The sequence below is a fragment of the Zootoca vivipara genome, chromosome 12 (genome assembly GCF_965207765.1).
Source record: "Zootoca vivipara chromosome 12, rZooViv2.hap1.1, whole genome shotgun sequence".
Lineage (NCBI taxonomy): Eukaryota > Metazoa > Chordata > Lepidosauria > Squamata > Lacertidae > Zootoca > Zootoca vivipara.
The window spans coordinates 32,293,875-32,316,826 of record NC_142595.1 but is presented as its reverse complement, the minus strand read 5'-3'; the positions used below and the strand labels follow the sequence as shown (position 1 = coordinate 32,316,826).

Sequence of the window (22,952 nt, the reverse complement as noted above, 5' to 3'; positions counted from 1 at the left end):
TACATATACATAATATCTGGAAATATTTACTATATTTTCAATATCAAATTTATCATTTTCTCTTCTCTTATAATTCTCTTCAAATTCTGATGTATATATACTGTGCTTTAAGTTCAAACATTCAATCAGGACATCTTATATAGAATCATATTATTTGATCTCACCTTGTCTACATTGACTGGCAGAGTCGCTCCCAACCCTACCTAGAGAAGCAGGGAATTGAGCTGGGACATGCAAAGCCATAGTGCTACCACTCAGCTACACCTTTTCTACCAGCATTTCTAACTACAGGTCACTCATCATGAGTCATCACCCTGGCCCTTTATTAATTGTGAGCAAAAGCATAATATTTCACATGATTCTTAGGAACAAAAGCTTAACTCCTGCCAGACCAAATTCCTGCATATTTTACCTTATTAGCTTGTTCTTGGTGTTCAGATCTGGTCTCAGGATAATTATATAGCATTTGGGAGCAAAGATACAACCAAGTAACCCAGCACTGGAGGCCAAGATGGAGAAAATCTCTGCTGCCACCATGTATTTTCCTTTTGTGCTCAAGTAAGAGGGAACAAAGGACAACCAAACGCTGCAGAAGACCAACATGCTGAAAGTGATGAATTTGGCTTCATTAAAACTGTCTGGCAATCTCCTGGCCTGGAAAGCCACGGTGAAGCTGATAATGGCCAGAAATCCCAAGTATCCCAGAACACAATAAAACATTGTGTTTGACCCTTCACTGCATTCTACTATGATTTTTTCAGCCAATGAGTTCATGTCTAAATTTGGGAACGGAGGAGCTGTACAAAACCATATAGCACAAATAATGACTTGAATAAGAGAGCAACCAATAAGAATCGAATTAGTGAGTCTTTTCCCAACCCACTTCCTCATGCTGGACCCTGGCTTGGTAGCCATGAATGCAATAACCACAGTGATAGTTTTTGCCAGTACACAAGAAACAGCTACTGAAAAGATTATGCCAAAAGCAGTTTGCCGTAAACAGCAGGTCACTGACTGGGGCTTGCCAATGAACAGGAAGGAACAGAGGAAGCATAGAAATAGAGAGGTCAGGAGTGAGAAAGAGAGGTTCTGATTGTTGGCTTTAATGATGGGAGTGTCTTTGTACTTGATGAAAATGCCTAGCACCAAAGCTGTAATTAGTGAAAATGTCAAACTAAAAACAGATAAAGTGATGCCCAATGGTTCTGAGAAAGAGAGGAAGTCTATGACCTTAGGAAGGCATCTGTCTCTGTTTCTGTTTGCAAATTTATCTTCTGGGCATTGTACACAATCATCCATGTCTGAAAAAAATAGAACAAATCATGTGTCAGTATAAATTCCTCATTCACTACTGTCAGCAAGCTCCGTTCTGTTCAATATAAACATGGCCCTTCAATTATGAGTAATTAAAAGAAGTTTCTAAAAATGATATTGTCCTCCTCAAGATAGCTCTAAATTTATTTCCCACATTTATGATGCAAATTTAATTTAAACAGAACTCAGCAAGCACTCCAATAGGATTTTTAAGAATCCATAGACTGGAAAACTAGGAATAGGTGGAAAAAATCCTTTCTGTGTCACTTCAGCATATCCTTATCACATAAGTACCATTATGTCCTGTTTTCACATTTACTTGAGAGTTCAAAACTAAAATATGCAGAACAAGTCATATGTAGACTGCTTAAGCATGAAAATATTTTTAGTTATTTCATGGTTCTGCTTTAACAACAGACCATATGCAACATTTCAAACAGCATCACCTTCTAAGGCCTATCAGAGACTAGTAGAAGATCATTCAAGTAGAGAAGCTGAGAAATTACTACTGGTTACTCTTAGTGAGTGGAAATGAGAAACAAATTTAGTATATTACCAAATGCACTCGGTTTATTAGGCTGTAATAAACAACACTGTATTTCCTACCCTTTTCGTATGAAATCTTTCCATCTGGACATGGAACACAATCGTAGCAGCAAAATGGCTCACCCTCTTTCTTTTTTCTTCTGTAGCCTGGGTGGCACTTTTCATTACACATGGCAACAGGCAGCATCTATCCATAAACCGAGGAGGAAAATTAATTGTTCTTGTACTTGCTTAACAACAAGAAACAAAGTTTTAAAGGAAGACTGTAAATCTTTAAATCAGGTGTGTTGAGCCTTTGGCTCTCCAGATCTTGCTGGACTGCAACGCTCATCAACCCTAGCAAGCATGGCCAATGGCCAAATATAAAAGGAGTTGTAGTTCAACATCGGGAGGATTAAAAATTCCCCACACTTGCATTATACACTCATATGGGCAAGCGAAGACTTTGGCAATCTTTCGTAATACTGTTTGGTGCCCCTCAAATGGATCTTCTCATTTATGGATCTTCTAAATTTTGTTCCCCCTTGGCTCAGCACCATGTGCACGGAACCACCCACATCACCCTAAATCCAGCACTGATCTGGGATTGAGAGTAAGTCACCTTGATCTCAATAGATCTTACAGATATATGACTCCACTGTAAATGAATGGAAAGGATCAGACACTTGATGATTTTTGAAAAACGTCAAAATCAATCAATTGTTTGCATCAGACTCTAGTTGGCTAAGAGTGCTACTGAGGAAGGATTTATATGCAAAAATGGTCAGACGCAGGATTCATATGTCTGTGTGCTGGTAGACTTCCTCCCTTTTTCCTTGCTTCACCCCACACACTAGCACATTTTTTCTTCCCAACTTCTTTAAAGCTCAAAACCAGCGTCCTCTGTAAAGAAGCAGTGGAGAACATCAAGCTCATGTGCCTAATTAGGCCCACCAGCCATCCCTTTTTGGCCCATGAGGAAATTTTGGCCAAGCAAGGCCCACTTGCCTTATACCATCTTTGGCATGTAAATCGTGACTCAGCCAAAAGGGTGTTGAGGCACCACACTGACCAGCTGATTGACAGTGCCTGTCAAGTCCTATGCAAACTGCCTATGCACTTTGTCAGATCTTCAGAAGCCCCTTTCAAATGGCTGGTTTTTGCTCTTCAGAAACATTTTTCAAAGCACTACATAAAATAGCTTCTGCAAGATCCCCTTAGGGGGGTGGGGAAAGTTCACCAGACATAATTGTGATGCCAGGTGACTGTCAAAATTTGCTTGTATGGGGTGAGGAAAATTATGATCTCTGCATTGGCCAAAATGATTTCCCTACCTCTGGCATAAGCAATTAACAAACAGTGAATATAGTCCAAGATCAGTTCAAAATGATATCATGAGGTGGCTCCAGCTCAGTGTGAAATTCATATTTTGAACCAATTTGAAGCTTCTGAATGCTCTTCAAGGGCATGATGAATGCATGATACCGTGTTTCTCATATTTTAAGGCATCCCCAAAAAATAAGCCATGACAGGATTTCAAAGGGTTGGTGAAAAATAAGACATACCCCGAAAATAAGCACTATCGCAAAGCCCAGACCGAGCAAGAGGCGAAGCCGCGGGACCCAGCAGGAGCTCCCTGCCTGCTTCCCCGAGCCGTAGCGCATCGGGGGACAGAGCCGAAGATCGGCGGGCGCTCCTTGCTGGGCTTGACAAGCCCGGCAAACAGCGCCCGCCGATCTTCGAACCTGTGCTGTGTGACAGGCGGGGGTGGGGGGGAAGCGGAGATCGTTCTCCGCTCTCCCCCCACCCCCGCCTGTCACCGAAGATCGGCGGGCGCTCCTTGCTGGGCTTGACAAGCCCGGCAAACAGCGCCCGCCGATCTTCGGACCTGTGCTGTGTGACAGGCGGGGGTGGGGGGGAAGCGGAGATCGTTCTCCGCTCTCCCCCCACCCCCGCCTGTCACCGAAGATCGGCGGGCGCTCCTTGCTGGGCTTGACAAGCCCGGCAAACAGCGCCCGCCGATCTTCGGCCCTGTGCTGTGTGACGGGCGGGGTGGGGGGGAAAGCGGAGATCGTTCTCCGCTCTCCCCCCACCCCCGCCTGTCACCGAAGATCGGCGGGTGCTCCTTGCTGGGCTTGACAAGCCCGGCAAACAGCGCCCGCCGATCTTCGGACCTGTGCTGTGTGACGGGCGGGGTGGGGTGGGGAAAGCGGAGATCGTTCTCCGCTCTCCCCCCACCCCCGCCTGTCACCGAAGATCGGCGGGTGCTGTTTGCTGGGCTTGACAAGCCCGGCAAACAGCGCCCGCATGCACTTTATTAAAAAATAAGACATCCCTTGAAAATAAGCCATGTTGTGGTTTTTTGAGGAAAAAATTAATATAAGACATGTCTTATAATATGAGAAACATGGTACCAATCTAACCTGGAGGTAACTTTCAGGAAACCCTACACTATCTGACCTAATTTCCTTGTCACCTGCCGCGTAGCTAGCTGCTTGGGCACCCAGGGCAGCGCAAATGCCCTATACCCAGGGGCAGGGCAAGTCACCCACGGGATGGGGCAAGCAGGGGCAGAAACCCCACGTTGCCGTTTGGGGCAGCACAGAGCCTGCAGGTGCCCAAGTATTCGCATCACTCCCCAGGAGAGACGTGTGGCTCGGGCGTGCTGCAGGCTCCTGCACCCACCTTATCCCCCCTTCCTATGCCACCACTTGTCGCAATTAAATAGGAATGCTGCATTAATCCAGACACAGTACAAAATTTATCACTCTGTCTTTAATCAATAGCTTTGTGGAATTTTGATATAGCCCCCATGCATGGCAGTCTGGGAGGTCTTATCAAAGTTCAATACTGAAACACTTCTTGTTAAACATTTTCTCTTATGCTATACTTAGAACCCACCTTGTTGAACATGTAGTGCCATGTGATAGCCTCCTCAACAATGACAAACTCTTTATCCATTATAGGTTGTGGCTCCAGCCTTCCAACTTTCACTCTTACAAAAGATTGGTTTGGGAAAGTAACCCAGTTTATTATATCATATCCAGCTGCTAATTCACTATTCTCATTAAAAGATACTGTGTCTCCAGCAGTGTTGTTGAATGAGATCCCCCTTAGGAAAGAGTGAAGCTAGAATGAAAAGGGACAAGGAATGCTTATTTTTTCATTTGTTGAATTTGTACCCTGCCCTTCATCATATAGTGATCCTAGAATGGGTTATAAGGAAATGAAAACATATCATAATTGCTAAATAATACCAATTTTTTTTTAAAAAAAAGCTTTATACATTAAAATTCATAATAACTCAAACAGAGAAGAGAGAGCCTTTTTACTGGTCCCAAAGACTTTACAGATTTGGCAGCAGTTGTCTATCAAGGTATGAGAGTGAAGAGATACATTCTAGCAACAGTGTGTGTGTGTGTGTGTGTGTGTGTGTGTGTGTGTGTGTGAGAGAGAGAGAGAGAGAGAGAGAGAGAGAGAGAGAGAGAGAGAGAGAGAGAGAGAGAGACAGTGCTTTGATTATTCATTGTAACATTAATGAGTTTCATAGTCTTTAAGAATTGTCTTTTCTAATTGCAGAAGGGAAAAAAGTTACTGTATACCAGGTTCCCCAAACTAAGGCCCGGGGGCCGAATGCGGCCCAACTGCCTTCTAAATCTGGCCCACGGATGGTCCGGGAATCAGCATGCTTTTACATGAGTAGAATGTGTCCTTTTATTTAAAATGCATCTCTGGGTTATTTGTGGGGTATAGGAATTCGTTCATCCCCCCCCCCAAAAAAAATATAGTCCGGCCCCCCACAAGGTCTGAAGGACAGTAGACCGGCCCACTGCTGAAAAAGTTTGCTGGCCCCTGCCGTATACTATAAACTTGACTAATCCAATATCACCCCCTTTGAAGAGAAATTAATTGCATGGGATAAATCAACATGTTCAAGGAAAATTGAATTATATATGTGCGTATTTGGTGTCTAGTAAATTGAGTGCAATCAGGAACCAAAACAGATATTACAATATAGGTGCTTTTGATGTGAAACATTACCTGCCAATGTTGTAGATTTGGAATACTAAAGCTGTCCAATGTTGCTCTGTGTTTTGACCTGAACATGTACATCTTATGTAAACTATGTGCTATGGCATGGATTGCATTGTAGATGCTATAACTTTGGCCAGTCATACTAATTTCAAAGAGTGTTCCAGAGATCTGCTCCAACTTCTCTTCACCGGTGCAAATATTAGCATCTTCCTTCCCTGTGTTAGAATCAGGAAATAAGCAATTGAATACCTGTTCCCAGAATATTCTCATAAAACCATCTCCTTTTGGTGAGTTTGGATCTAGGGTCTGGAGATATTTTCTGAACCCCGGCACTTCATCTGAATGCATTGCAAAAGACAATGCGCCATCAAAGACTCGTATATCTGAAGCTCTGTGCATTGTATCTGATGAAAAATCCCATTGGACTGTAATAATCCAAATTTTCCTTATGGAAGTCTCTACAACGCCTTTCAACATTGCGTATAAATATATTGTCCATGTCAAAGATGTCATTGTGGGATTTTCTGCATTTACAATCAATACTGTGATTTTTGGATCAGATAGATAACTGGCCTTATCTAGGATAGATTCAAATGAACTCAACATATCTATAGCATGAGTTATGGCTGGTATTTTGGTATTGAGGGCTATACAGATCCCATACTTCAAAAGCATTGGCATTAAAGTCTGCACAAATGTGTCTCCATTATCATTCTCCATTGTAAGGATCCCAACCCATGTCCACTGGAAATGAAGAAGAAGACGGACAATCCCTGCGTATTGATATTCTTCATTCGGTACCATCCGGTAAAATGGAGGGAGCTGGCTTTTACCATCCACCACTGGACCATTCACACAGTAGGCAATCTAAATCAAAGGAAAACAATACATTTGTCACGAAATAATCATACATTGACAAAATGCAATGGGGTTTATGGGGTGTAAGAGAAGGTGTAGCAGTTCTGGTGGGGGGCATACCATTTGTCTCCTGGGCTAGTATGCCCACCTTTGGTCCCCACCCTGAACTCAGCTCTCACCTGTGGCTCCTAGAAGCTGGCAGCATGTGAACAGTGGCCATGTCACACCAGGAACATCTTCAACTGGCCAGCTAAACTAGGTGGGGGTAGCCAATGGGTCTTTGTTGGGTGTCTGCAAAATGTTGATTACTTTTCAGGCTTTCTATGCATCAAAACCTGCTGCCGTCTAGTATCAGGAGTAAGCACATTATACTTTCCACATTGTCCCTTAGTTTCTAACACTACTTGGAAGGGAAAGTGGCAGTCATGCCACTAAGGGTTTATATTCCTTTGGTGCATGCTTTCTAGGTACAGGTCTAAACTTTAAAGCTCTGTGTCTGAGTGATTGTTGTTGTTGTCATCCTGGCAGTTTCCCTAGGAAAGCCCACATTTTATAGCTGAATCAGAGGAAACAGCAGTCAACAGAAAACCGAATCAATGTTTGCTGATTTTCCAGGGAAAGTGACCGGGGGGGGGGGGAAACCCTGCTCAAACATAAAGCTTTAAAGCCTGAACCTGTGCCTAGAAACATGGCACAAAAGGAAGTCTGGATGACTCCCAGTTTTGGCATATGAACTCATATGCTTGGTAGATGGAATCACATGAGAAATGCTAATAAAATGTCCCTGAAAAGGGGACTAACAAAAAATAATAATCTAAACTTATTTATTTCTATTTTTTATTCCTCTGCTGGAATGAAATGCAATAAATCACCTATCTTACCAGCAGAGAATGGCAAGAAATTGACAATTGCTATTATCTTGAGCATTATACTTTGGCCAGCTCATTAGAAGAGAAGACTCCCTGGAAAAGACCCTGGTGTTGGCAAAGATTGAGGGCACAAGGAGAAGGGGATGACAGAGGATGAGATGGTTGAACATTGTTCTTGAAGCTATGAACATGAGTCTGACCAAACTGCAGGAGACAGTGGAAGACAGGAGTGCCTGGCGTGCTCTGGTGCATGGGGTCCCGAAGAGTCGGACACAACTAAACAACTAAACAACAACAACACATCTCTCCTTTATACTCTCTGTCTTTCTTGCAGAAGAGAACAAAAAAGAAAAGAAAATGGATATAGTAGAACAACACATAAATAAAAGTTGGAAAAGAATCATGTCATCATCCCCCCCCCACACACACATTCTACCTGTGGAATCTTGTAGATGCCTAAGAGTGTAGCCATGTAAAGGGAGATTTCACAATCAAGTCCCCCAATGACAGCTATCAGATTCTTTTGCTTATCACATTTAAAATTTGGAACAATTCTTTTGTAGCTGGAAAGAAGTTTCAATGTGTTCTGATGAGTCATCATTGCATTTAGATAACTATCATAAATGTGGAAGCCAAGGCTGCCATTTGGAATTCGTATTGACCTCATTCACCGCAAATACCAATGACAAAACATGCTGATAGTATTTTGTCCTTGCCCTAAAGGAAAAGTTACATTATGTGTAAGACAGATATTGAGCCCTTCATCAACCATCTGTTTGATAACATCTGTTTGACAGCATGCCAGTTGTCATGGCTGCAAATATTATCAGAATTCTTAAGATTGTATTCTCTCTACTGACTCATCAAAAATAAGAAACCAATGGAAAACAAGCCTTTATAGTAATGTATGAGTTATACCACTCCCCCCTCCCTCGCCGGCTTAGTTTATGCTGGGTTGCCCAATCAAGGGTCCATGAATGTCAGGGGCTATGACAGGCACTACTCGATTATAAACCACTCAGAAGAAAAGTTGGGCTGTGGGCATATCCAAGAATGGGACCAATCCTATCACTGTTGAACACAACTTCTCAAATTCCTTCAGAATTTGACTTGCAAAAACAATTGCAATGCTGCTTTCTGATTATCCCAATGCTTGGCTTGCACACGTTTAGCAGTTATGACCTGGTTTAGTGCACTCAGAAGGTAAAACAAAAGACAAGCAAAGCAAAACAAAAAGCCTTACAAAAGTCCATCTACAAACTTGGTTGTTGGATGTTCACTGAATGATATGTCATCAAATATGCAGCCATACAAAGCTGCAATTGCTCCAATGGTAATGTCTCCTGCTTTATAATACTGGTATGGGAGCTGGAAGATATTAGTCATGTCACACAAAACAGAGGGTGCCTTGCACTCAGTTTTCGGCAGCTGCAGAGACAGGATGAGCAACAGGAAAAGAAACACCCCTGCCATATTTGCCTATGTCTTGATGCAGAATATCTATTATCCAGTTTCAACCTGGTTGAAAAAGTGGCATTAGATCCTTTACATTAAAGAAAGATTTCCCAATGAACAGACTGCAGCATATAATTCATCATTGCAACACCGAATGACACTGACATATTATATAACAGCTTTTAGATTGTTATTGACTTTGCCTGATATCTCATTTAAAACAGACACAGAGAGACACACTTGGGATTTGGCAATGTGAGTGAGGGTGCCTAATAATTTGTCATAATTAAATGTCTGAAAAGCTCTCCCAGGAGTATTGCATTGGGCCAAGACATTACAGTAGAAGCAAACATGTTTGATAGATCTCAGTATAGATTACAATCAGTCCTGCGTCACCATTATGGCAGCACCTTAGATACCAACTAAGTTTTGTTATTGGTATGAGCTTTCGTGTGCATGCACACTTCTTCAGATACCACAAAAGCTCATACCAATAACAAACTTAGTTGGTCTCTAAGATGCTACTGGAAGGATTTTTTAAAATTTTATTTCGACTACGGCAGACCAACATGGCTACCTATCTATATCTAGAACCATTATGGTAAACAGTGAACCTTAGAATGGTTCCCAAGACCTATGCTCTGGCAAAGTTTCAAGCATCATCTAGACTCTATGCTAATGTATCATCACATATGCTCTGCTGTAATATTATGGCAGCATTATCTGAATGCCAGAGAATTAGCAAGGGGATTGTCAAAAATAGTGTTTTTGTTGTTTTGAGGTCATATCTTATTTATAATGCTATGGCATCATTACCTGACTGCCAGATAATTAAGCTCTGGGAAGGTAAAAAAGGGGGGGGGGCTTATTTAGGGTCATGTTGAGAAGTAAGTATCTGTATGTTTGTTGAGATTCACTACAAATTAGTAAGACACACCTGTTATCTTAAAAAGAACTGACTAATTGGTATCAAAACCAATTAGTGTGGTCACAGTGTGACCCAAAGTGACTTACATTGAAAACTATGAAGGACAACTCAGAAAACTAAAAACACAGCTATACAATAAAAAGAGAGGACTTTGAACTAAAATTCTTTCTAAACTGGTATAGAACTCCGGCCCAGCTAGCTAATATGATACCAGGATTGAACCCTAACTGCTGGCACTGCGAACAAGCCAAGGGATGGTTCTCCCATATGTATTGGGAATGCCCAGAGGTAAGGGGATTTTGGAATGAAATCCTCAAGGTTATTGATGAAGTTTTTAAAGTGAAATTACCTATAGACTTCAATCTTATGACAATGGGTATACTAGGAAACATGGCCATAGGGAAAGGTGACCAGCACACCTTCAAAGCAATGATACTAGCGGGAAAGGCAACAATAGCTTTAGGTTGGAAAGATAGAGAAAAATGGACAGTAGAGGTCTGGACTAATTATTTGTTTGAATTCATTCAGTCAGACATTGTGGCAGTAACGTCACAGGAAATAACACGGAGGGCCAAGTCTACTATTATAAGGACCAAATGGAACCCCTATCTTCAATGGATAACAACTACTGGATCAGAAGACATTCAGTGGAAATTAAAGACATTCTGCCTGTGGCTGAGGACAACTGTTTGAACCCTTCCAATGGATTATGGGTGGGGGAGAGGGTGGGAAGGGAAAGGGAAAGTGGTATGGGAAATTAAAAATTAGAAGGAGATAATATAATGTATGTAGAAATTCTCATACTCTAATAAAAAAATCTTAAAAAACAAAAACAATAAAAAGACAGGACTAAAAGGTGACAGGAACATAGAGGTTTTGAGCAGGGGTTGCTGGAAGGAAGAAGGAGGAAGGACTGGGAGGCTTTGTGGGAGGCTGGCTGCAGAGCTGGCTGGGACAGATATCTTGGGCTCCAGGGCTGCACTACTGTGGGGTAGAAGCCCCTCTTGAAATGACCATGCTGTAAGATCTGGACTCCCTCCATGCAGACTAAAGGTGCAAATAGGTGAATAAACCATATTTCTTATAGCTACAACATTATCCGCCATGCCTCAATTCTCCAAAGGAGACAGACTTTTGTAACAATATTCAAATATTTCAGTTCCGATATATCCCTTCTTATTAGGTGCTCCCTGTTGTTCAAGGATGGCCTCAGGATAATAACGTAACATTTAGGGGCAAAAATACGATGTAACAAACCAAAACTAGAAGCCAAGCTGGAGAAAATTTCCACAGCCACCATGCACTTTCCCTTGGTGCTCAGGTAAGAGGGAATAAAAGACAAGCATACACCTTGCCTACAAAGGAGGGCACTAGGAGAAGGGGACGACAGAGGACGAGATGGTTGGACAGTGTTCTCGAAGCTACGAACATGAGTTTGACCAAACTGCGGGTGGCAGTGCAAGACAGGAGTGCCTGGCGTGCTATGGTCCATGGGGTCACGAAGAGTCGGACACAACTAAACAACAAAATAACAATACACTACAGAAGACCAACATGCTGAATGTAATGAATTTTACTCCCTAGTGATATTTGGACTGACTGTGATTGCTTCTTCTTGTAGGGGCTAGGGTACCGTTAACGTAAGCTGCCCCAGAAGACTTTTGGAATCAGAAGGATTCTAGACTTCACTTGGCAAATTTCTAGTTCTCATGGCTGGTGCTTCCCTTGATGTCCTGTATTTGTTATGGAACAGTGGGATGAACTATTCTGAGCCCCTCTCCAGTACGATGGAGCTTGGAATGGTCCATTGTTTCCCAAGGACCTTTGGGCTATGGAATGAACTAGACATCAGAGTGCAGGTGACACAAATCCCAAAGCAAACATGACAATACAGAGCTTGAGGCACACAACAGCACCTAGTAGCAGTGGTGGCTGTGAAGAGAGTTTACTTCTGTGCCACCATTTTGTCCAGAAGATCTGTTCTGAGTGGCAAATGGGCTGCTTATGTCCTGCCCAGATAGAGGGATGTGTGACAAATTTGCTAACCACTTTGATGGCAAAATTGTTCATGTTTTCTCTGAACTTGACACTGCAGTTGAATCAAACCTGGGTAATATCTTAGTTTCATCTGAATCTGTTTGAGTTGCTACAGCCTGGGCAGGAAAACTGCATGGATTTGGCTGACTACATGCCCCCTCAAACTTTCCCATTTGTGCTTGTGCAGTCAAGTCATGAGGGACTGATGGGGTGCATTCTGAGAGTGGCTAATCTTTTCTTGTGGGAAGGAATGGTGCCTTCTGCCTCAAACGAAGCAAAGGTTTGGCCCTCCTGAAGAAACTGTCTGAGCAATGTGCTCAAGAAAGTGGGGGTTGCGCAACTGAAGGCACTGGCAGAGGAAGGGGGGTGAGGTAGGTGCAGTCCACCCCAGGTGTCAGGGTGGTTAGCTCCGCTTCTGACTGACGGCACACTTACATAATGTGGATTGTCTAGATCCATTTCAAACTAGATTCAGACTTGGTTTTAACACAGGAATAACTTGAGGTGCCCTGATGAATGAGGTTTCCCAGGAGAGGATCAGAGGGAATGTTATCCTCTTGATTCTCCTTGATCTCTTGGTGGCTTTCAATATCATCATATGGATTATGAGTAGAACCAATGAGACTGTGAAACTAAAACAAGGGAACAATTAATGGTGGAAGGTTATAACTTCCAGTGGTTTTCTCAATTACAATGAATAGGGCGATTCAAATTGGATAAAAAGGCTTGGGGTATGGAACAAATTAAGATGGATTTTGAGATACAGTTGCCATCACAGGGGCATAATGGCTGTGGCAGTTGCAGGGAGGGCCACAAGAATAGACACAGCAGACTGGCATTGAGTTGAATTAGGCCACAACTCTGTTGATTAAAGGAAAGAGTTAGTTTGGCTAAGGCATTAGGCATGTATCCCGCATCAGGCAGCCCACCTTCTACCTGATAGGAATCTGGTGAGGTTGACCTTGTGTTGGGGAGTTGCCACCAACATGGATTGGGTGCCACTTCCTCACACAGGCCAGCATTGGGTGAAGTGTATTGGCTCATTGGTGATGGGAGTTGTGGCTCAGCAACATTTGGAAGGCCACAAATTAGCCACCATTATTTTAGCGTCATTTTGAGGCCTGCAGCCATGTGCTTAGTTCTGGTCCCTGAATGGGAAAATAATACTTTTGCTGTGCTGAGCTGTGACAAACATGTTTTCTTCTTCAGTTTGAAGGAGATTGCACAACCATGGGTATAATTATCCAAGGAAGTTTGATGAACAAATTATCTTTATTCAAAAAGTCTCTATGGAATTTCACTGTTAGCCAATATTGTAAAGGATGCATAAACAACATAAAATTCAAGACTAGGAATGATGGATAGACAGGTTTGTGCTGATTCACATTTTTCCAGTTCAGGCATCAAATCACCTCATTTGTAATCATGACAGTTGAGAAACTAGGACAACTGTGTTTAAAGGGAAAAATCGTATTCTGGATGTTGGCGATCTTGACATTGCTGCTCTTGCTGTTGCCTCATGCAATGTGTCATTTTGATGTTGTTAAATGTGTCAACAGTGACCCCTACACTATTACCCAAAAGTATTTTCAGCCAGGTGACATCCTCATTGGAGGCCTCACTTCTCTGATTTTCATCACTTCAGACACAATAGCCTTCACAAACCACCCACACACGTCAGTGGTTGAGGAGCCTGCGTAAGGAGTCGTTTTTAGGCTTCAATTCCCACACAAGCAATATTAATTTATCCAGATAGTCCCATTCTCTCTCTCTCTCTCTCTCTCTCTCTCTCTCTCTCTCTCTCTCTCTCTCTCTCTCTCTCCTTAAATTTATTTTCTGATTTCCTTCCATCATAGAATAAACTGGCCATTCCTCACCCTGAATACCACCATGTTCTTTTACTGAACATGAAGGAGCAGGGGATGGCCAGTTGCATTGGGTCTTACTGCTTTCCCAGTACTGTGTCCTTCAGCCTTTCTCTCTACTTTTGTGACACGCTGAGTCACTTTCTTACATCACCTTAATCTTACTGTCATTGATACACTTTCTGTATCAGACCCATCATTTGCACATCCATGCACAATATGTTTAACAATTTGAGGTGATGTAAGATTCTGAAGCTTCTCTGTTCTGTGGAGAAAACAAGACAGTAATGATTATTTTATTGACTTCAGAATATCCTTCTGATGCAGTATGTCACTCTCTTTGTAGCTTACTGACTAAAAACTACCAGCACATCCTGGCCTTGGCATTTGCGGTAAAGGAGATAAATGAAAACCCGCATATATTGCCCAATACCACATTGGGTTTTCACATCTATGACAGCTATTTCAATGCAAGATGGACCTTTCATGCCACCATGAATCTCATCTATGCACAGGAAAGGTTTAGACCCAACTTCGTGTGTAATGCTCAGAGCAATCTGATAGCAGTCATTGGGGGACTGGACTCTCAAACTTCGATAAACTTGGCAACCCTGTTAAGCATCTACAAAATCCCACAGGTAGGCAGTGTGGTGAGTGGTATGCAGAAGTTTAACAAATCATTAACAATGTGATTGGGAACATTAGAAGTAATCTAGATGTTGATGGACCATCTTTCATCATCTGCAGCCAGAATGGGCAGTGGTCAGGAATGACAGAAGTGGCATTCTAACAACATATGTAAGGCCACAGTTTAGCCACATCAGATGGAAAGAAGACCCACTGATTTCAAAGGGACTTACTACCAAGAAACTGGGTAAAAGATTGCAGCCTAAAATGTCTATTTAGTCTTCCAAGCTAAGTTTTATAGCTGTGAAAACTGAGTGGCAGAATTTAACTACTGTTTGAATATCAGATTTAAGTGTTGCAAGTTGCCCTGTGGTATTTAGATGTAGGGTAGCATATATATATATTTAATAAATAAATAAAACAATATTAGTATGGTTTATTCACAAAAATGTTATAATGGTGCCATATTAAAGAGAAGAAGGGGAGTTCCCTTTTAGATCAGTGTGATCTCCTGCACCAATATATTCATTGCTTTTGTATTTATACCATTTTCAAAACAAGAGAGAGGGGGGAAAGGTCTATTTCCTTTTCCTTAATTTCTCATTCATGACCAATATTTACTTGTTGATATTTGGGAACAAGGATGACTGTTGAGCAATAGTAGCATCACACTTCTTCTTCTTCCTCCTCCTCCTCCTCCTCCTCCTCCTCCTCCTCCTCCTCCTCCTCCACCACCACCACACTTCCCTTTAGTTCATCTATGGCTGTGCCCCAACAATGAATAATGAAAATGAAGCATTTCCCTTTTATAAAATGGTCCCAAATGAATCTCATCAGTACATGGGGATTCTCAAGTTGCTGCTGCATTTCAACTGGACATGGATTGGGGTCCTTGTTTTAGATGATGAAAATGGAGAACGAATTGTTCAGGCTGTGCTTCCAATGTTTTCCCAGAATGGCATTTGTTTTGCTTTTGTAGAAAAGCAAATGAAAATATCTTTCATTGATAGTATGCTGGACATGTTGAATCAGGGCTTGAAAATATATCATATGATTATGGAAAGCAAGGCTAGTGCATTTGTTTTCTTTGGAGAAACGCAGTCCACAACAGCAATAAGATGGTGGCTGAATTTACCAAAACTGGAATTCACGGAAAATATATCAAAAGGTATTGTCTGGATTATGACAGCCCAAATGGACTTGGGATCATTTTCATATCAAAGGAACTGGGATGTTCAAGCCATCCATGGTTCACTGTCCTTCACTATTCACTCCAGTGAAGTCTCAGCCTTCTCCAAATTTCTTCAGAGCGTAAACCCTACAAAGATAAAGGGTGATGGCTTTATAAGAGAATTCTGGGAGCAATCTTTCAACTGTGCATGGTCAAATTCAGTTGCAGACAAAGAGGACAAGAATATTTGTACTGGAGAAGAGAAGCTAGAGAGCCTTCTAGGGGCCTTCTTTGAAAGGAGCATGTCTGGCCACAGCTATAGCATTTACAATGGAGTTTATGCTTCAGCTCATGCCTTGCACACTCTGCAATCATCCACATCCAAATTTAAAGCAATGGTGCATGGAAATGATGGGACCCTTCAGAATAAGCAGTCATGGCAGGTAAAGCCCTCAGCAGACTATGCATAATATATATTTGGCTGCAGCAATACTCCACACACACCTCCCCCCTCCCCCATCTGTCCGATTCTCACCAAAAATGTATCCTTCAGGGGAGTTGCTCCAGACCATTGAATTTGTTTCCAATTTCTGAACACTTTACAAGCAACTGAAACTCTACAGAGTATTCCAACTGTGGTTACACCATTGATTTGTGTAACAACACTTTTATATAAATCTATTTCCTAATGATTCCTAACATTTTTGCCTTTTTCACAGCTGTTGTAAACTAATTGTAAACATGCATAAGGATTGTGCTTTGAGCCCCAAAACATCCCCCCCCCAATATAAATAAATACAAAGTGACACAGAATCAAATTTGAATGTTATTGGGCAAAAAAGTTTGGCCACAACTTTATTAAAAATAACCCTGATGTGTATATGTTTGCAGGCCAAAAAGGCTCTGACATATCTTATTTACATATTTTGTAATCTCACAAGTGGTTCTTCATTTCTTTTTAAAAAAATAACAAACCCATCAGACTAATAAATTATATATATACTAGGTTCCCAGTGGTCACTCACTAGGTCTCTATTTGCTTAGCAGTATCAATTGTTTCCATACCTTTCACTGGGTACTTCTGTGTTATTTTCAATTTAGCTTCATCATCTTCTGAAACGTATTTCATTTAACAACAGCTCTGGGGACAAAGTTTCCTTTGACCATAATGGGGAACTAATAGCTGGATTTGATATTATAAACTGGGTCACTTTCCCAAACCAATCTTTCATTCGACTGAAAGTTGGAAAATTGGATCCTCTGGCTCCTGAACACCAAGTATTTACCATTAATGATGATGCTATCATGTGGCACAGCAAATTTAATCAGGTAGGATCTGAATGTAGGCATTTATGGAAGTCTTCAAATTCTAAATAAATGGTGAGAAATGGTCTCAGAAATTGATTCTGAGGTAGTAATGTATGTGTATGGACTGGACTATTCTACTTCAGATTGCAGGTGGAACCTGACATGATTGAAGTCTTGACATTGAGAACAAATTAAACCATTGCATGTTGAAAACTAGATGCATAGCTGCCAAGTTATCCCTTTTTTACAGGGATTTCCCCTTATGCTGAATAGGCTTCCTCGCGAGAAAAGGGAAAACTTGGCAGCTATGACTAGATGTCAGGAATAAGTGTGATCTGGCCACCATCTGCAGTCTGAAGTGGTATCTTCATATTTCTGAGTATTCTGAGTTCAGAAACTGGTTTGCCACATCATCAGTCTGATCATTGAACAATGTCAGATTCATATTACAGTACTGAACTGCAAAGTCAATTCATTTAGGCATTATTGAGCCCCTTTTCATTATTGACCTTGTTTGGAAATGGCATACTGCTAATTTATGGTCTTACTGCACATAAGTCTGTCACTTGGAAAATGTAATTGAAAGAGCACTTCTGGAAAATGATGAAGTGATGTAAGTAGATAAGAAAAAAATGTTTTGATGTGGTCTTGTAGCTGCATACCCTTCCTTCATAGTGCCTATTTTACTTATATCATACTAGAAGGCAGGGTTTACTCATAAGCAATGCATTTTTGATTATGATAATCCATGCTACAAAGCAATGTCTTCAGAGTGAGAAGAGCAATCCCCACCCCCTGCCCCAGCATTCTACATGGTACAAGATTAGTTAGTTCTTATTGAGCTCTAAAGTAGGACTTTTTGGATTCATCCATGATTGGACATTTGGCTCATCCTTTTTTACCTGCTCCTTACTGGTCCATCTGGGTGTGCTCCTCATTCTGGGTGTGGTGATTGATTAGTTTGTTTGGCCTTTTCTTCTGTCAGAATCACCAAGTAGTGTGAACAAGGAGGGGCCTTAGGACAGCGTTCCTTGGTGAGCACTTCCAGACATCTTTTGGATTAAGGGTGATAACCAGCCTACTTCTCATTGCCACTCAGCTTGTAGGACTAGGGTTGATGGGATCTTCTTTGTACCTGGAGGTTTCATCCTTCTGAACACTGACCAGCTTATGAAGAGTGGAGAACATGTATGCTTCCTGCATGAATCATCTTTGTCATCCTGGAGTGTTGTTGCCCTAGTAAAGTAACAACAGGAGTCTAGCTCAGCTGTCTTCTCAATAGAGGGATGCCAGCTTGAAAGAAGAATAACTTATAGTTGCAGCAACTGTAGGTCCCTAACATGCTGCATAAATAAGGTTATGACTATATACTAGGCATCCCCAAACTTTGGCCCTTATCTGAAGTTTTGGACTACAATTCCCATCTTTCCTGACCACTGGTCCTGTTAGCTAGGGATCATGGGAGTTGTAGGCCAAAACATCTGGAGGGCCGCAGTTTGGGGATGCCTGCTATATACCTCTTGTATTGGATCTTCATTCTGGGGTGTAGGGAAGAAGGAGCAGACTAAAATGTAATACGGAACAATATTACATAGTGTTAGCCAATGGATCAGCCAGTAAGAAAATTGTGATCTGCATGTTTCTGAGTATTATACATTCTTCTTTTTCATTTATGCAAAGGCACTGCCCTTTTCTCTGTGTAATGAAAATTGCCACCCTGGTTACAATAAGAGGGGAAAGGAAGGGGAGCCCTTTTGTTGTTATGATTGCATCCCATGTCCAAAAGGGAAAGTCTCAAACCAAACAGGTAAGAGATATGGCATTTTCATAGCTGTCAAGTTCTCACTTTTTTTTAAGGGAAATTCCCTAATGCTGAACAGGCTTCCTCGTGACAAAAGGGAAAACTTGACAGCTATGCATTTTGTGATAAGAATATAAGGAATCAGATCAGAGGTGTCTGGGTAGAGAACTGCCTGTCTCCCTCTCTTTACTCTTGGCATCCAGTGGCAGGGGGTGTTTTGAGGGGAGAGGGAGGGGTGGAAGGAAACCCAGACACAAAAATGGAACCTTTTGACTACTGAACCCCTCGGGTTACCCTAGTGGCAGGAGGGGACTCGGAGGGGGGCAGCATGAAGAAGGAGGAGGATTAAGTTAATATTATAAGAATAAGATTCTGAATTAGAATAGAAAACCCGCCATAAGCAAGTAAAGAAGTTAGGAAATCCAGGAGGAAGAGAATCGTGGAAGCCGCAAACAAACTGTTAAGAAAATAAGATTTGAAATTTATATTTTCTTTTTTTTTCTTTTTTCTTTTTTATGTTTTTTCTTTTTTCCTTTTTTCTCTTTTCTAGTATAGTGTTACATTGAAGAATTAGCTGGGGGTAAGCCAAACCCCAGAGATCCTCCGCCTCTGTCCTCTTAGTGGCAGGGGGGGAGGAGGGGGGAGGAGGGAGGGGGGAGGCCAAACCCAGCTTAAAATGGACCCCTTTGTTTCCCAATGCCCATGGGTATCACTGGTGGCAGAAGTGGTCTTGTGGGTGGAGGGAAAATGAAGGGACAGAGTTTATTTTGTATGTTTTGTATGTTTTGTTTCTATAAAAAAATCAATAAAAATTATTATAAAAAAAGAATATAAGGAATCAAGTTCTGTATTTTAGGTTAACATGAATTTTCTAGGTTTCTGTGAAAACATTTTCTGGAAGATGAAATTTTAATAAAATATGTGTGCCTGTGGGCAGGATGTAGACATGAACCAGTTAGAAATCTGTGGCCATTAAAAGGCTGCTAGGCTGTTAACAAAATAACAGCAGCAGCAGCAGCAACAACAACAACAACAGTAATGGCTAAATGATAATGAATAAAGGTATTATTATAATGCATTTGAGAAATCAAAACCACAATTATTTTTTATTTTTCAGATATGGATCATTGTTTTACATGCCCAGAAGTTTATTATCCAAATAAGGACCAGGAGTTTTGCATTCCTAAAGTCATAACATTCTTATCTTATGAAGAACCTTTGGGGCTAAGTTTATCCATTTGTACTCTTTCCTTTTTTATTATCACAGGTTTGGTGCTAGGAACATTTGTGAAATACCAACACACTCCTATAGTCAAAGCGAATAACCGAAATCTCACATACACTCTGCTTGTCTCCCTCTTACTCTGTTTTCTCTGTGCTTTGCTATTCATTGGCCGACCTGAGAAAGTGACATGTCTCTTGCAACAAACTGCTTTTGGCATAATCTTCTCTGTGGCAGTTTCTAGCTTGTTGGCAAAAACCACTACAGTGATTCTTGCTTTCATGGCCACAAAGCCAGGAAGCAGGATGAGGGTGTGGATGGGAAAGAAATTCACCAACTCCATTCTTCTGTTTTGCTCCCTTATTCAATTAGGCATTTGTACTCTTTGGCTAGCAGTATCTCCACCATTCCCAGATATTGACATGGATTCAATGATTGATGAAATTATATTGGAATGCAATGAGGGGTCAGCTGCCATGTTTTACTGTGTCCTGGGCTACATCGGTTTCCTGGCCATTCTTAGCTTCACTGTGGCTTTCAAAGCCAGGAAATTGCCAGACAGTTTCAATGAAGCCAAATACATCACTTTCAGCATGCTGGTCTTTTGCTGTATTTGGTTATCTTTTATTCCAGCCTATCTGAGTACTAAGGGAAAATACATGGTAGCAGTGGAAACCTTTTCTATCATAGCCTCCAGTGCTGGGTTACTGGTTTGCATATTTTTCCCTAAATGGTACATTATTGTGTTCAGGCCTGAGCTGAACAATAAGGAGCATTTGATGAGCAGAGGGAAAATGTGATATGTTAAGCTTCTAGGTCTTCTGATATTAGCTTTTATCGAGCAGTGAAATCATGCACAGTACTCTCAGCCCTGGGGAGAACATGCACTTTTTAAACTCCTCCCAGCATGAGAAACAATTTGGGGCTAACAGACTGAGAACTGCCTTTCCTTCTTTTGTTATCCTTTCAACAACTCTTTTATTAAAATATACTCAACTCCTTTTGTTTTGTTTTTCAAAGTAGGTTTTCAGCAGCTTACTTGAAAGGCTGCATCAGTGCTATTTTTCTAGAATAAGACATGCCAAAACTCCCATGAATGCCTCCCATGAATGCAATGGCACCTACCTGGGAGGTGCCAGAACAGTTCCGGTCAGTTCTAGGTGAAAAAAGCCCTGGGCTGCATTATGCTTAATACAGCCAGTAATTGTCTGGACAGGAAAGTATCTCCTGCAAGTTCCAAACATCTCATAAGCCTGCTCCTCAGTAACTCAGAGCAGCATATTCAGTATGGCTGTCGTAAGAGCCAACTCCTAGGGGCTGAGTTGCCTTCAGGTCACAATAATTATTTTGATGGGCATTGTTATTCAAATGATGTGCTTGTGCTGCATCTTCTGATTGATTATGTGGGCTGGGGGTTACCTGCCCCACCCCTCAATATTTTATTCAAGTTGACACCCCCTGATGGTTGCCCCTGTCTTGCTGAATACCATTCCTGTTGAGATGTTACAGGAACCCACTATCCATACTTTCTGCAAACAATTAAATGTATGTTTGTCGCAACAGGCTTTCCCAGCTAGAAAAAAAAATGGTCTGTGGCAAGATTATCTATTTTGTATGGTATAAATTTTGTTTTTAAATGTATGCTGGGGATTTTGTACGTGCATATTTTTAACATGTTTGTTTGTTTGTTTTTGCTCTTTTTATTGTTCATTGCCTTCAAACAATTGAACAGAGAGTGACTATTCCTAACAATAATAGGCGATCTTAAAGATATTGTGGTCAGGAGGGAGAAGGTATCACTGCAAAGAAGGGGGAAATGCAGGTGTCATTGGGTAATCCTCTGAAAAGATTGTTAAGCATAATTGCTTAGTAACACACTGAAATGGAGAAATGCCTGTATGTATATTGTGTAGGGGTTAACATTAGAACATTCCATTGGAGCATACTAAGCTAGAAGGATGCTTTCTAAGCTTCTTAGTTGATAACTAACTGTTGATGTTCTCTGCTAGTCCTCATGTGTGTTTTTAACCTTAGATTCCATGAGGATATTCAATTGTAAATTCACCATCTTGAAGATAGTTGCCTATTGGTCTTTTGTTTCCAGACACAGTGAGAGAAGGGTGTGATAAGATGTCCATCCAGATGCTACATAGCCTTAGGCTGGATGCAGGCTAATGTAGGCTATGGGAGAGACAATATATTTGATTTTTGCTCTTATAGTAATTATGACATATATTTAAGAAGAAGAACCTATGTTTGAACATGCATATGCTTTATACCACTTTCTGGATTCATCATTGATATTTTTCTACCTGTTTTGAAGAAGTTCTTTGATGTTTTATTCTAAGAGGAGTCAGTTTTTATGCATCCAATTGCTTTGTGCTGTGCAATATTAATATATGCAATAAATGTGATTCCTCTCATCACATGCTGCAATCATCCTCCTGAGTACTTATATAGTAAACAATGTGCTAGTTTTATTTATTGAATGAGTATTGTTAGTGGCCCTACTCATTTAAATGAGTGAATGCACTGTAATGGTAACCACAATACTGAACTATCGATATATGCCCATTTGACACTGCATGCATGAAATCTCCATATTAAAAGAGCAGTCCTTTGCAACTCTACTTAGAAGTAAGCATCATTGATTTGTTGCCTCCTGAACTATGTAAAATATATTCCAATTGTGGATTCCTTGTGCTTGTTAATCTGTTTACTGAGATTAACTCAACAATCATAGTCCCTTTCAGTTGAAAATTGATGGTGGTTTATCCAATTTTTAAAAAGGGTAATCCCTCTCTTCCCAAATAAGTAAAAAATAATAATATCCCAAATGAGTTATAATTTTAGTGCAATGGAGATATGTGCCAAATGCACGGAATGAACCTTTCATAGTTTTGGTTTTGATGGGTGAAGCAGTGTAATCCCTTTTCT

At 41.2% G+C, this 22,952-nt stretch overlaps 2 protein-coding genes across 2 annotated transcripts; one reads left to right on the top strand and one right to left on the bottom strand.

The window, feature by feature from the left end:
• Positions 1-408: 408 nt before the first annotated feature.
• On the bottom strand, positions 409-8,987 carry LOC118094800 (vomeronasal type-2 receptor 26-like). Its single transcript, XM_035135481.2, has 6 exons — positions 8,845-8,987; positions 8,038-8,164; positions 5,881-6,741; positions 4,741-4,968; positions 1,921-2,047; positions 409-1,301 (listed from the first exon to the last, which is right to left on the bottom strand). Exons 1-6 carry the CDS (start codon positions 8,985-8,987, stop codon positions 409-411), a joined length of 2,379 nt encoding a protein of 792 aa, XP_034991372.2.
• A 4,459-nt stretch (positions 8,988-13,446) lies between these two features.
• Positions 13,447-20,815, top strand: LOC118095426 (vomeronasal type-2 receptor 26-like). The gene is made up of 6 exons (XM_035136676.3): positions 13,447-13,718; positions 14,233-14,524; positions 15,267-16,127; positions 16,786-17,013; positions 18,673-18,799; positions 19,911-20,815. Exons 1-6 carry the CDS (start codon positions 13,447-13,449, stop codon positions 20,813-20,815), a joined length of 2,685 nt encoding a protein of 894 aa, XP_034992567.3.
• Positions 20,816-22,952: the final 2,137 nt, after the last annotated feature.

Excerpts from the sequence above, each read along its gene's own strand:
- LOC118095426 (XM_035136676.3), top strand. The coding sequence starts at position 13,447 with ATGACAGTTGAGAAACTAGGACAACTGTGTTTAAAGGGAAAAATCGTA. Across the intron at positions 16,128-16,785 it reads AGAATAAGCAGTCATGGCAG|CTTCATCATCTTCTGAAACG; the intron begins GTAAAGCCCTCA and ends TTTTCAATTTAG. Across the intron at positions 17,014-18,672 it reads GGCACAGCAAATTTAATCAG|GCACTGCCCTTTTCTCTGTG; the intron begins GTAGGATCTGAA and ends ATTTATGCAAAG.
- LOC118094800 (XM_035135481.2), bottom strand. The coding sequence starts at position 8,987 with ATGACTAATATCTTCCAGCTCCCATACCAGTATTATAAAGCAGGAGAC. Across the intron at positions 6,742-8,037 it reads GCATCTACAAGATTCCACAG|ATTGCCTACTGTGTGAATGG; the intron begins GTAGAATGTGTG and ends CCTTTGATTTAG. Across the intron at positions 1,302-1,920 it reads AAAGATTTCATACGAAAAGG|ACATGGATGATTGTGTACAA; the intron begins GTAGGAAATACA and ends TATTTTTTTCAG.